This window comes from Sceloporus occidentalis, unplaced genomic scaffold (genome assembly GCF_023333645.1).
Source record: "Sceloporus occidentalis isolate IW3139 unplaced genomic scaffold, rSceOcc1.0.p SCAF_2, whole genome shotgun sequence".
Lineage (NCBI taxonomy): Eukaryota > Metazoa > Chordata > Lepidosauria > Squamata > Phrynosomatidae > Sceloporus > Sceloporus occidentalis.
Window position 1 is genome coordinate 29,396,151 of NW_028316982.1, and position 13,936 is coordinate 29,410,086.

General features: G+C 39.8%; 1 protein-coding gene across 1 annotated transcript in view; it reads right to left on the reverse strand.

Annotated features, from left to right (window-relative positions):
* The window catches only part of KCNAB1 (potassium voltage-gated channel subfamily A regulatory beta subunit 1), a 201,960-nt gene that overhangs the window by 30,763 nt on the left and 157,261 nt on the right, over window positions 1–13,936 (reverse strand). The window contains exons 7-8 of the mRNA XM_089508985.1: window positions 11,344–11,387; window positions 9,204–9,290 (exon numbers count right to left, since the gene is read on the reverse strand). Of these exons, the coding sequence (XP_089365111.1) occupies window positions 9,204–9,290; window positions 11,344–11,387 (131 nt within the window). The remainder of the gene's footprint in view (window positions 1–9,203; window positions 9,291–11,343; window positions 11,388–13,936) is intronic.

A 13,936-nucleotide genomic window follows, 5' to 3' on the forward strand; every position in this document is an offset into this window, starting at 1 on the left:
TAACATAAAAATGCTCTCTGCCTCACCCCACTGGGCTTTGTTATTTGTTCAAAGGATTTCTCTGTTTGTCAAGAATGACACAGAAAGGAGTGTGGTGCTGATTTGTGGAGCAGCTAGTAATGCTGCAAAGGGGGAAACTGTGGTCATTATGATTATGATTATGATTATGATTAAGGAGGAAGAACTGAAAAGTGGCTCTTTTACCAGCACAACCCAAGCTTTCACTAGGGACTGGAACCACGTCTTGGAAAGGCAACAAAACTTCACCCACATTGGGTTGCCAGATCTGAGGACCTGGGCCTGAGTCTTCCATTTTCATGGGTCATCTCCAGGCAGGAGACAAGGGTGCAAATTCTCCAGTTCTGAGGGGCTTAGCTCCAGGCAAGAGGAAAGGACTGCATGCAAATTTCCATCTTAGCCAGTAAAGTGACAGCTTGATACAATTTGCAAAGCTTCATCTATTTGTTGCTAGAATGTGCAAAGATTCTCCCGAGGTATCTTTGAATTTAGAATCATAGAATCATAGAATCATAGAGTTGGAAGAGACCACTAGGGCCATCCAGTCCAACCCCCTGCCATGCAGGAAATCCAAATCAAAGCATCCCTGACAGATGGCCATCCAGCCTCTGTTTAAAGACCTCCAAGGAAGGAGACTCTATCACCCTCCGAGGGAGTGCATTCCACTGTCGAACAGCCCTTACTGTCAGGACGTTCCTCCTAATTTGAGGTGGAATCTCTTTTCCTGTAGCTTGCATCCATTGTTCCGGGTTCTGTTCTCTGGAGCAGAAGAAAACAAGCTTGTTCCCTCCTCAATATGACATCCCTTCAAATATTTAAATAGCGCTATCATATCACCTCTTGACCTTCTTTTCTCCAGGCTAAACATCCCCAGCTCCCTCAGTTGTTCCTCATAGGGCAAGGTTTCCAGACCTTTCACCATTTTAGTCGCCCTCCTCTGGACACGCTCCAGTTTCTCAATGTCCTTTCTGAATTGTGGCGCCCAGAACTGGACACAATATTCTAGGTGGGGCCTGACCAAAGCAGAATACAGTGGCACTATTACTTCTCTTGATCTAGACACTATACTTTTATTGATGCAGCCTAAAATTACATTGGCCTTTTTAGCTGCCGCATCACACTGTTCACTCATGTTCAACTTGTGGTCTACTTGGACTCCTAGATCCCTTTCACACGTAGTTTCATTCAGCCAGGTGTCACCCATCCTATATCTGTGCATTTTATTTTTCCGCCCTAAGTGCAATACCTTACATTTCTCTGTGTTGAATTTCATTTTGTTAGCTTTGGCCCAGCTTTCTAGTCTATTCAGGTCATTTTGAATCTTGATCCTGTCCTCTGGGGTATTAGCTATTCCCCCTAATTTGGTGTCATCTGCAAATTTGATAAGTATGCTCCCAATTCTGTCATCCAGGTCATTGATAAAGATGTTGAATAGCACTGGGCCCAGGACAGAGCCCTGTGGGACCCCACTGGTCACTTCTCTCCAGGATGAAAAGGAGCCATTGTTGAGCACCCTTTGGGTTCGGCCGGTCAACCAATTACAGATCCATTTAACAGTTCCTTTGTCTAGCCCACATTTTACAAGCTTGTTTGCAAGAATGTCATGGGAAACCTTGTCAAAGGCCTTACTGAAATCAAGATATACTATATCCACAGCATTCCCTTCATCTACCATGCTGGTAATTTTGTCAAAGAAAGAGATTAGATTTGTCTGGCATGACTTGTTTCTCTGAAACCCATGTTGACTTTTTGTGATTATGGCATTGCCTTCTAGATGTTCACAAACTCTCTGTTTAATGATCTGCTCCAGAATCTTTCCTAGAACTGATGTCAGACTAACTGGACGATAATTGTTGGGATCCGCTTTTTTCCCCTTTTTGAAGATGGGGACAACGTTTGCCCTCCTCCAGTCAGCTGGGATCTCTCCTGTTCTCCAGGAGTTTTCAAATATGATTGCCAATGGCTCCGATATTACTTTTGCCAGTTCTTTTAATACCCTTGGATGGAGTTCATCTGGTCCCGGAGACTTAAATTCATTTAGATTAACAAGGTGTTCCTCTACTATCTCTTTACTTATTCTGTGCTGAAATTCCCCTATTCTGTCCTCTGCTCCATTATCATCAGGTTGAGCACCCTTTTCCTTTTCTGAGAAGACTGAGGCAAAGAAGGTGTTGACTAATTCTGCCTTTTCTCTGTCCCCTGTTAACATTTTGCCATCCTCTCGACGCAGTGGCCCTACCATTTCCTTCTTCTTACTTTTGCTGCGGACATATCCAAAAAAGCCCTTTTTGTTGTCTTTAACCTCTCTAGCAAGCCTGAGTTCATTCTGTGCTTTAGCTTTTCTGACTTTACCCCTACACATGCCTGCTATTTCTTTGAATTCCTTTTTCGTGATTTCCCCATTTTTCCATTTCTTATACATGTTCCGTTTCAAACTTAGCTCAGTTGAAAGTTCATTAGTCATCCATCCTGGTTTCTTGAGACTTCTCCCGTTTTTCTTTCTCACTGGAACTGTTTGAAATTGTGCCTTCAGTATCTCCCTTTTGAGAAATTCCCATCCGTCCTGAACTCCTTTATCTTTTAGTACCTCTGACCATGGAATCGCCCTCAATACTTCTCTAAGTTTGCTGAAATTCGCTCTCCTAAAGTCTAGGATGCGTGTCTGACTCTGCCTGGCTTCTCCTTTCCACTGTATTACAAACTCCAGGAGAACATGGTCACTTCCACCTAATGATCCCACCATTTCCACCCCATTAACCAAGTCATCCTTGTTGGTTAGGATCAGATCTAAAATAGCTGACCCCCTTGTTGCCTCTTCCACCTTTTGGACAATGAAATTGTCTTCCAGGCAAGTGAGGAATTTGCTAGACCTTGAGGATTTTGCTGAGTTTGACTTCCAGCAAATATCAGGATAATTGAAGTTGCCCATCACTACTGCATCTCTCCTTTCTGAGTGTGTGGTCATCTGTTCTAGAAAGGCATCATCCAATTCCTCAGTCTGACTTGGGGGTCTGTAGTAGACTCCCACAATAATATCCTTGTTGTTTCCCTCCCCTTTAATTTTTATCCACATGCTCTCCACCTGGCTGCCAGTATTGATGTCCTGGATCTCTTCACTGGTGTAAATATCTCTGGCATATAGTGCTATTCCTCCTCCTTTCCTGTTTGGCCTATTTCTCTTGAAAAGGTTATACCCCTCTATTTCCACATTCCAATTATAAGACTCATCCCACCATGTTTCGGTGATGCCTATTATATCATATTTGCTTTGTTGTACTAGGAGTTCGAGTTCATCTTGCTTATTTCCCATGCTCTGTGCATTAGTGTGGAGACATCGCAGATCACGGGTCCCATTTACTTGCTGCTTGTGCAAGTTTTTTTGCCTCCAACTGTTGGGACCTTGCACTTTTTTTCTTGTTTCCTCTATGTCAGTTTGACTATTTTCACCATCCCTTTCACCTTACTTAGCTTCCACCTTTCCTCCCAATCTTTGTAGTACCAGGACTCACCCTCCACTCTGCTCTACATCCCACTTCTGGATAGAAGCAAGTATTTTAAATATATTTTATCTTACATCCCCAAATATGGGAGAAGGAATAATATCCTCATATCACCTTGTTCTGGGAATTGGCTATTTAGGTAAGATTTCTTTCCTAATTTCCAAACAAGAGAATATGTTATGAGTGTGTTTGTTTTTGAATGACAAGTTGTAAGCAGCTGTGGTTAGTATCTAATCCATAGTGTTTATCAGAGGCCATCTGTAGCTTTCACGTTTCATCCCAGAAACTTCAGATGATCCTGAACTGACAATGTGAGGACAAATGAGGGAAGGCCTTGAACTTCTTGGAGCAACAGCCATATTTTTGCATAGTTCATATGCAACATTGATTCTCTGATTCAAACAGCTGCTGAAAAATAGACTACCTCAGTCACTTTCATTTTAACTCTTAAATTCATCACTGTGCTTACCACATGGACAACTAATAGCAAATGTAATACCTGCTTTGCTGGTGCTAAATATTGTTCTTCACAATAGGAAGAAATGTTTACCAAGTGCACTGCAAATTAGGGTTAAAGGAAGGAACTGTCCATGAGAATGAAATTCTATGCCCACTTCCTTGCTAAACCCAAATAAACCCATAGCAACTAAACTTGTGCTGTCAACCATTCTTTGAATTATTTTCACCTTACAGATTACACAGAAGACCATTAGAAGGGGCTGCAGTTCTGTTGGTAATATTTCAAACTGTCTCCACAGAGACTCTTGGAAGCTCAAGGAGTAAACACTTGTCACTATAACCAAAAGGAGGAGCTGCAAGTATGTGTAGGATAGGCTGACAAAGATTCTTGATCAATCATCTGTTCCCTGATGTGCTATTTATTATCCCTCCCAAGGAGTAACGGGATGAGTCACTGTGGACTTACACAAGATTGTATAATCACCTGTATGTCTGTAGGAGCAAAGAGAGCAGCACACATTGAAAATGGGCTATATGCCTGTGGGTTATGATGGGCAGGGGAAAACACAGTGTTTATATAATAGCCAAGTAACATTCAAACATGTTTATTTTAAAAGTATTTTTCCTTCGGAGCAACTGTGGGTATCTTTATTCACAAGCTATGTTGTCTGAGATGTAGGCTAAAAAGCGCTATTAGTGTTGTCACTTGATTAATAATGTTTCACCTGATTGTACCACACTCCCCATTTTTTAGAGACAGAAGGCAACATTTTAAAAGATACATATATTAGGATTAAGAGACAACAGAAATAAGAAAAGTGCAATGGTGGAAGTTGTGTGTGTGTGTGTGTGTTGTGTGTTGTGTGTCTTCAAGTCATTTCTGGCAACCCTAAGGTGACCCTATCATAGTGTTTTCTTGGCAGGATTTGTTCAGAGGAGGTTGCCATTGCATTTTTCTGAGGCTGAGAGAGTGTGACTTGCCCATGGTCACCCAGAGGATTTCATGGTTAAGCAGGAATTGAACCCTGGCCTCCAGAGTCATAGTCCAGCACTCAAACCACTACCTCATGCTGGCTCCCCAATACATGAACAAAATCTACAGTAACTCTGTTCAACAGAGGGAATAGCAGAGAGATCAGCCAGAACACCAACTGTTATTTTTGATATTGAATAATGTTATCTGAGTCTGACAACATATGGGCTATCTCTACATGCTTACTTCAGTACAGTGAGCAAAAGGGAAATATAATTTAGAAAGCTTAAAATCCCCACATTAGAAGACTATAAAATCATACAAAAGTATGTACTGTTTTCATTTTAACTTGTATGCCGCTTTGATTGTCTAGTCAACAAGTGGGATATAAATAAAAAGTTTATTTATTTATTATTATTTAAAAACAGATAAAACATACATCTAAATAAGAACCTCCCCTGCCTAGCCATTAAACGTTTACTTAAATAGAAATGTATTTGCTTGCTAGCAAAAGGAAAGCAGGGAAAGGGCCAGTGAGCTTATTGAAGGGTCACCCCTGTCTATGAAAAGGGATGCCCTAATTGCACTTGGGGGATGCAGAAGCTAGAGGCTGAAGGTGACGCTGTGTGATCAGAATAATAATAATAATAATAATAATAATAATAATAATAATAATAATAATAATAATATCCTGCCTCTCTACAAAATGCAATCAAGGCAGCCAAAGCTGCTTTTTTTCCCAGGTCTAATTGCAGCTTAAAAGCTGCATGTAGTAATCTCCTAAGATCTGTGTCCTTAGATCTTTTTGTTTCCTTCATAACATTGTTTTGAGAAGGGAGCAGCCATGTGAGGTTTCATCCCCAGCAATGGCTGTTCCTTTACTTCCATGAAAACAGTCAGCTTTAGGGGATGGATTTCCTAAGACAAAAACATATTTCTTCCCCGTTTTTTTTTACAAGCAATCAGAATAATTACTTCTGCTTTTATCATAAGCTCACATTGCATTAGACCAAGTATTTTTCCAGTAGAAGCCATAAGGATTATCTGTGTATATGGACATGTGGGGGATATGTATCCTGGCTCTAGTCCTGTGTAAAGTGAGCTTAAATCTCACTGACTTTGTTTTCTTATAATTAATTTCGGACTTCAGTCTTTACTATGTACTAGTTTGGAAGCCCAATTTATTATTTTTCTCTTCATTACAACTTTGAGTGGTCAGAGAGGTTTTGTCTCCCTCTAAGAGACATGGCATGTTATGCTCTGTGACCTCATCAATAGCTGGCAAATTTGCTCTAGTCTCCATCTCTATCAAAAGCTCTTGACCTTATAGGCTCTAGTTTATACCGCTATCAAAAGCTCTTGACCGTAGGGCACTGTCAGTGAGCCTCACATCACTGCAGTCTTTCAGAAACTGATACTGTTATCTGTTCCAAATTACACTGAACGGCTGTAACATGCTCAACAATTTATTACATCAAGATTAAGCTACACAAAGATTAAGCTACATATAGGAAGGATCATGACTAATCTGGGGACTCAGAGGAGGGTAAAGAGTCACACTCTACATATAACACAGTGCTTCTAAAACATATTAGTCTCTACATGAGAAATGTTAATAGAGGCTGTAGGAAATAAATATTCCTCCTGGCCTTTGAAAATATCTATGAATTAACAGTATCTTAAAAGTAGAGCTACCGCAGATGTAACAACAGCCCTGGAAAACATGAATAACAAAAATGGTTGCAGGCTTTTGTTTTCCCAAAGTTCTTGTTCTGGCACAATGAAGCGGTTGTTAGTTTAAGGATCATTTTGAGGAAATGAGTGAAGCCAATTAGCAGTTAAATTATATACATACCAAGGGTAAACTAGCCATTGCAGAACTGCTGTGATGTCTATTAATCTACAAGCTATGCCACCATCCTTGGATATTTACAAAACAAGGTGCATTGGACAAATTGTCCACCTAGCTTTGAATATGATCTTCCAATAGCAGACAGCCAAATGACCCAGGGAAGTTCACAGGCAAATAATCTATGGATAAATTGGTTTATTCTGTCACTAAGCAACGAGGCTGCACAACCTGTTGTCTTCAAGGTTAATGCTGCTAACAGAAATGTCTATGTGCCAACTATTAATTTCTGGAGGTAGTATATTCATTACAGATAGCAATCTAATGTATGACAGAGCTACTAGGAAAGTTTTGTCTATCAGGAAATCTTGTGTGTCATGAACTCAATGGGTGGCTGGTTATTGGACAAAGCAGAAGTATTATTTATTGGTTAGGTAGTAAAATAATTTGTTACGTAATTGTTCTTCTACCTACTAGGACAGCCAAAGCATTGTATAATAAAATAGATACAAAATATTATGTAATAACAGATTAAAAATAACTTTAAAAGCCAAAGTTAAAACTCAGTTACTTATAATCCCCTATGTGGCCATTTACTTCTTAAGCAAGGCCAAAAAGATTCTGGTACTACAGACTGCTTATGATAACATCCCCAAGACACATCATTCCTAAATTATATAAATGATCAACCCAATTACAGGCACACCAAAAACAAAATCCACATGTCAGACAATATTGGATTCCCCAAACTACAATACTTAAGAAAAACTCCAAAATCACCAGCAGAAATGCCTATCAGGCTTATATTCCTGTATGTAGGACACCCTTTCATTCCTATATGGTAGGCAATCCCAAAGAATATGATCCACAGGGGGTTTTTTTGTGGGTTTTTTGGGCTATGTTTCTGGGCTCCACATCCATCACAGAGCACAACTGAGCACTTGTCCAATGCCCCTTTCTCTCATCTACAGAACGCCAGAGAGAAGTTTTTACCCTGACTTTTCTTTAGAAGGTAGGCAATAAATGTAGTTCTGAAGAGTCTGACAACCTGATATGCAATGGGGATGGAAGGAGAATCCTAGCTGGAAACTGAAAAATGTGATCAAGAATGAGACTGACAAATTTCAAATCCCTATTCATGTCAATCTTGATCTTCTGGGCAGTACAGTTAATAACTGGAAGTGTGTGTGTGTGTGTGTGTGTGTGTGTGTGTGAGAGAGAGAGAGAGAGAGAGAGAGAGAGAGAGAGAGAGAGAGAGAGACCCCCAGGCAAAGTTCACAAAAGGTGTTTGCTATTCTACCCATAGATCCTGGCACCTTAGTAAAACCAACTTGCTTGCAGCCTCAGCAAATCTTTATGATGCACTCCATAGTTTACTTCCTACTCCCAAGACCTCAATGATTTCTTATTTTAGTGAAAGTATCTCCTGGTTGCACTTGAAAAATATTTTGATCTCCTTTCTCTTGCCTCCAAGACATTAAGCTTTTTGAGCTTCTCCTTGTACCAGTTCTCTTTCTCTTTTGTGAGCAAACTGATAGCCTTGTTCCCTAGACAGTTGGTGGGTTCATGAGCTGAAATCTTCATACCAGTTTAGCCAGTCAGCACCAGAAGGTTCAGAGCCATGAGAGCCAAACAAGACAGATGCACTCACCCTAGTTGGATGCTGCCAAATTCCCACTCCCCATCATGGATAATTGTGGCCATGCCACTTAGAATTGAATTCCATGGGAACAATCTGATTATGTTGACTCTCCCACTGTCACTAGTGGAGTACAGTGGTTCTGACCCTGATGGAGAAAATACTGCCATACTGCTTCATACACTTTGATATTTAGGTGGTGCTGGTGGTGGTCGTGGTGGAAAGAATTGAAGCCACATGACCTCTGTTAACATAAGAGTGGGGAACAGGTATTCTTCGACTGCAACTTTCTCCATCCTGGAGCAGCAGTTCAACAACAGGTGGAGGGTCATTCATTCCCCATCTGTGCTGTCTTGTTCCAGTCTCCATGGCTGGGGATGTTATGATGACTGAAGTGGCAGAGAAAGGGGGATATCAAGCTCAAAGTCAATATACATTTGTCTGAATAAATAAAGAAAAGGAAACATTTAGATCCAGGGAGTGAACAGTGTCAAAGCCCCTTTGGGGAAGTTCATAATCATAAGCATGGAGTTATATGCATACTGCATAGACATTTCTCTGTGGCTCTGAGCACATCCAGACATTCATACAAAGGGTGCAGATATGAAAGACACCAAAGGATCAATACTGCAAGGTGTTTTTCATATCATTTTCTCTACCTGGGATAATTGAAGAGAATCTGTTTTCTCTCCTGGTATCTTTTGCTATGAGCTTATGAGCCAGGGTCAATCAAACAAGAAAGCTTTTATTAGCTCTCTCACTCACCTTCCATCGGAGTATTATTGTCAGGTCGATTTGCAAAGACGACATCTACATACTCAAGTTGCAGCCTCTGGAGAGAAGCTTTTAATCCTGGAAGTAAAATATGGCAGCATTAGAAAGATTCAAAAGGAAGCATGAAGCACATGGCCGGGAATTGAGAGCTCAGAAATGTAACAGGGCTGCATAATTTTCAAAATGTACAGAAGAGGGGAGAAGCTATATTGTCTATTAAAATTAATCAAGCACAGGCTGATGATGTTGTTTAATTACATTGAAATTTGGATTACAGTAGACAAACCATTATCAGTGGTATCTTATTGCCTCTGTCAAATCACAGCTTCAGGGGACAACATTCAGAGCACAGATTTTCTTTTGGAATACATCTAATCAAAATTATATCAGGGTGAATTTTTATGTGTATGAATAATTTCTTTCCCCACAGCCGCCCACGGTGTGCTGTGTTGGTATTGTTCCACATAATTAAGCTGTACCATGTTGGTACATTTGTATTGCAAACAAAACAAATGAAACTCTCAGCCATCTTTGCTGACCATATGTTACAGGTACAACTATTCCCATGTTCTAACTGCCTGCTATGGCACAGCTAAAGAGCATGATGGGGGTGGGGAGATGGCACCCTTAATTCAACAGTACACACATGAGCGAATGTACAGAGAGTTGAACCCAGACCTTTGAAATTTAAGCATTCAAAACACTCTGAATGTCAGATTTGATAGTCAAATTTGTCTTTTTCACTCTGCACCACACTTGAATGTTTTAGATCTGTAGTTTCTTCCATGATGGTCACAATAAATTGGTACATTGTTGAAAACTTTTATTTAAAACAAAACCAATCAAAGAAGATTCTCACCCATCCTTAGACTGATACTGTACATAGCACCTTCCTATAAATATTGTTTTAATTCTGAACTCATTACAGTTTAACCAATGATATCTCAACATGAGTTACTCAACTGCAATATACAGTCACCCCTCCAAGTCTGCAGAATTGAGATCTGCAGACTTAAAAATCCACAGAGGAGTGACCACCATTGACACCAATGGGGTGTACACCCATGGCATGCACCCTGCATGCACACATCCCATTCAAGCCTATGGGCTTGCATATGCACAAGTTTTGGAACTCGCGGGAGGGGAGGGGTCTGGAACAGATCCCCCTGAGTTCCAAGGGCCAACTATAGTTTATATATTGCAGATAAATAACATTACTAGAGGCCCTTCTATACTGCAGAATTATAGTATCATGATTCCACTATTTCTGCCAGGGCTCCAATCCTATGGGGCGTTTAGACTTCTGGTGCTTCACCAAACTACAAACCCCAGGATTGTACAGCATGCAGCCATCATAACAAAACTAGAATACCTGGAATAATACAGGTTGAGTCTCCCTTATCAGAAATGCATGGTACCAGAAGTGTTCTGGATTTTGTATTTTAGAATATTTACATATAGATAATGGAATATGCATATACATCTTAGAGACACCTCAGTGTAAACATTCATTTATGTTTTATATATACTTTATACACATAGCCTGACAGTAATTCTATACATAATATTTGTAATTATTTTCTGTATGATAAAAAGTTTGTGCATACTGAAACATCAGAAAACAAAGGTGTTACTATCTCAGCCACCTATGTGGACAAATTTGAAGTATTTTGGATTTTGGAATTCTAGATACAGGAGACTCAACATATACTGTTATAATTGTGTATTGTGAAGGGGTCCTAGATTAACTGTACCAAATACTGGATTATATGTTAAATTTATATAAAGTACATAATAAACAGTGTAAATTACATTGGTGAGCACAAACATTATTAACGACTGGAATTTGGCATCAGCTGATACTTAACTAAGTACTTAATTGGTAACTTCTCCTGGGAAGACCCCTCCAAACCTGACAGAAATGTCATTCAACCGTGCCCTGATCCTGATTGCCATGATCATAAGTCACCCGCAACCTACTTTACTGAGCATCAGCTGCATGGGGAGAAAGAGGTCCATTCTGTTGACAATCAGAGCATGTCTGAATTTCTGTCATGTCTGGAGGGGCCAGGCCAGGAGAATTTACATAAGTTAAGTAATTAGTTAAGTATAAGCTGTTATAGTTAAATACCTTCAATAATGTGTTTTCTTGAAAGTCCTCTTTCTGTTTCAGCTCTGAAAAGAGAAAAAAGTGCACACTTTTTTTTAACATGACAGATGCTGTATTCATGTTTTTAATAATTTAATAATTTGTTTTATTTATATACCGCTATTCCAAAGATCATAGCGGTGAACAGCAAGTAAGCTAATTAGCAAGTAAGCTAATTTGCCCCCAACAGTCTGGGTACTCATTTTAGCGACCTCGGAAGGATGCAAGCCTGAGTCGAGCTTGGGCCCTTTTGCTGGTCTTGAACTCGCAACCTTGTGGTTTCGAGTGAATGGCTGCAGTACAGGCATTTAACCACTGCGCCACCAGGGCTCCTTAGACTTACAAGTTTATTTACTTGTAAAATATACTATCATGCAACACTTTACAAACAAATTTAACTTAGTAAAGCACTAAACAAGACATACTAACACATATTCAGGACCATCTAGTGGCATATTGACTTGCTTTAGTTCTTTTAAAAATAACCTTTTTGGCTGTGACAATAAACTACTAAGAAATGGTTAACCTTCATTTGAAACAATCAATTTTTCATAATTCAGTTCACCACTTGCACTGGAATGCAGGTCAAGCAGAGCAGAGAATTAGAACTGACAGGCTCCATTGGAACAGATTTGTAGTGTCTATTGATCAAAATCTCCTTGCCTGCAACAGGCTCCTTCCATAGCTTGGATGTAAAAATTCTCATACATGTACAGGGTGACCAGACATCCTCCTCTTTCAGGACATGGCCTTCATTTCAACCTGCTGTCCAGGAGGAATTTCAAAATGTCCTTCATTTTCAGCATGACGAGGAAGCATGAAATTATATTTATATTATTTTTTTTGCTTTTATTTTATGATGTCCTATTTTTTCTTGAATATCCTGCATTCTGCAGTGCCTTGTCCTTCTTTGCAGTTGTGATATCTGGTCACCCTGTACCTGTGGAACATCCAACAAAAGGCTTCTACTGAAAGGAACAGCCATGTGAACATTAACTCACTGACAAAGATATGGTTTATATTAGTATCTAGTCTGACATACATTTGGGGCAGGAGTAGGCAATTTTGAAAGGGCCGGGAACCAAATTCTGAATCCCTAGACCCATTGCAAATGAATGGGCTTATATATATAACATTTAACAGGAGTCTTGTGGGTCAGATTAATACAACTTTCATTCCTCCTGGCTTCAGTGCAACTTTTCTTCTCTGCTTTGTAGGTTTTGTGTGCCTTCAAGTTGTTTCCGACTTATGGGAACCTAAATGATGACCTATCATGGGGTTGTCTTGGCAAGATGTGTTCATAGAGGGTTTATCTTTACCTTCCTCTGAGGCTGGGAGAATGTGATTTATCCAAGGTAACTCAATGATTTTCTGCAGTGGAGTGCAGCCCAGGACTCAAACCACTACACTACACTGGCTCTCCCTCCAGCTCTACTGTCACTGATTTTGAGCTAGGAGTTTATCACACTGGGGCTAATTTCACCATGAAAGAGAGATTAAAGAGCATTTAAAGCATCTCGCAAATAAAGCAAAAATGGCGAGTAATTGTGCTAATGATGATTACACACAAATGCACAAATAAAGTGATATCAGAAATACATTGTTGCTGAAATCCCGAAAGTAAAAAATATGTGTGTTAATGCTTCTTTGTGACCACTTTTATGGCGGGGTTTGTGCACTGGCCTGTTAAATTATTTCACATAATTACACAATTTTTCTGGGATATTCACGGGATGAATTCCCAATCACCTTTGTGTGATAAACTCCCTAATGCTGAAAATAAACAATGGTTTCCTTCAGCCTGGTGGTTTAAAATAAAATAAAATTGTGGTTTTTTTGCCAGCCACCTCTAGGTCTTCCATTCTGGAAGTGAGTGGAAAGTTAAATGGGAATCAAGATTGTAAACTGGGAGCCATAAAGCTTGAGAAGCAACTTAACAGAAAAGATTTCAAAGGATATTTGGCATGTTGGCTGTGTTCAAAGCTAAATTTCCCCTTGCTTTATCAGACAAAAATCTTCAAACTAATTAGCTGCATTCTTACAACTCAAAGAAACCACTTTCTTGTCTACATAGCTAGGGGGTGGTATTAAAGGAGCTGGTTTCTGAAATGACATCCTCTCCTAAAAGTAAAAGAACACAAGTGTTATTCTTTTATTCTCCAGTTGGCCATTTGAAGAAAAAAAAGTACATTTATTTGAGCACTTTGACTTCATTAGCATGCTTCTCACCCAGTGCTTTATTATTGTGGTGGTGGTTGTTGTTGCTACTCCTATTTCTGCTCATTTTCTTCCCCAGCCCTATAGCAGCAGAAAAATGGTATGGTCTTATTTGTGGACTGCACTCCAAGCAGGAAATAATTGGGATTATTTTGGGCTTTGCCAGATGCCTCAGGGACTATGAGTACTATAGAGAGAGAGGGAATAGGCATGGGAATTTCTGTTCCTTTCAAGTCAAGCACATCCTCCTCATTCTCCCATTTGTCCTGTTTCTGTTGGCCCAGATTCAACACATCTTCTCAAGCTTTACTAGCACTGCTCTCCAAGAAATAAAGGGAAGAGCAGAGTGTGAACACAG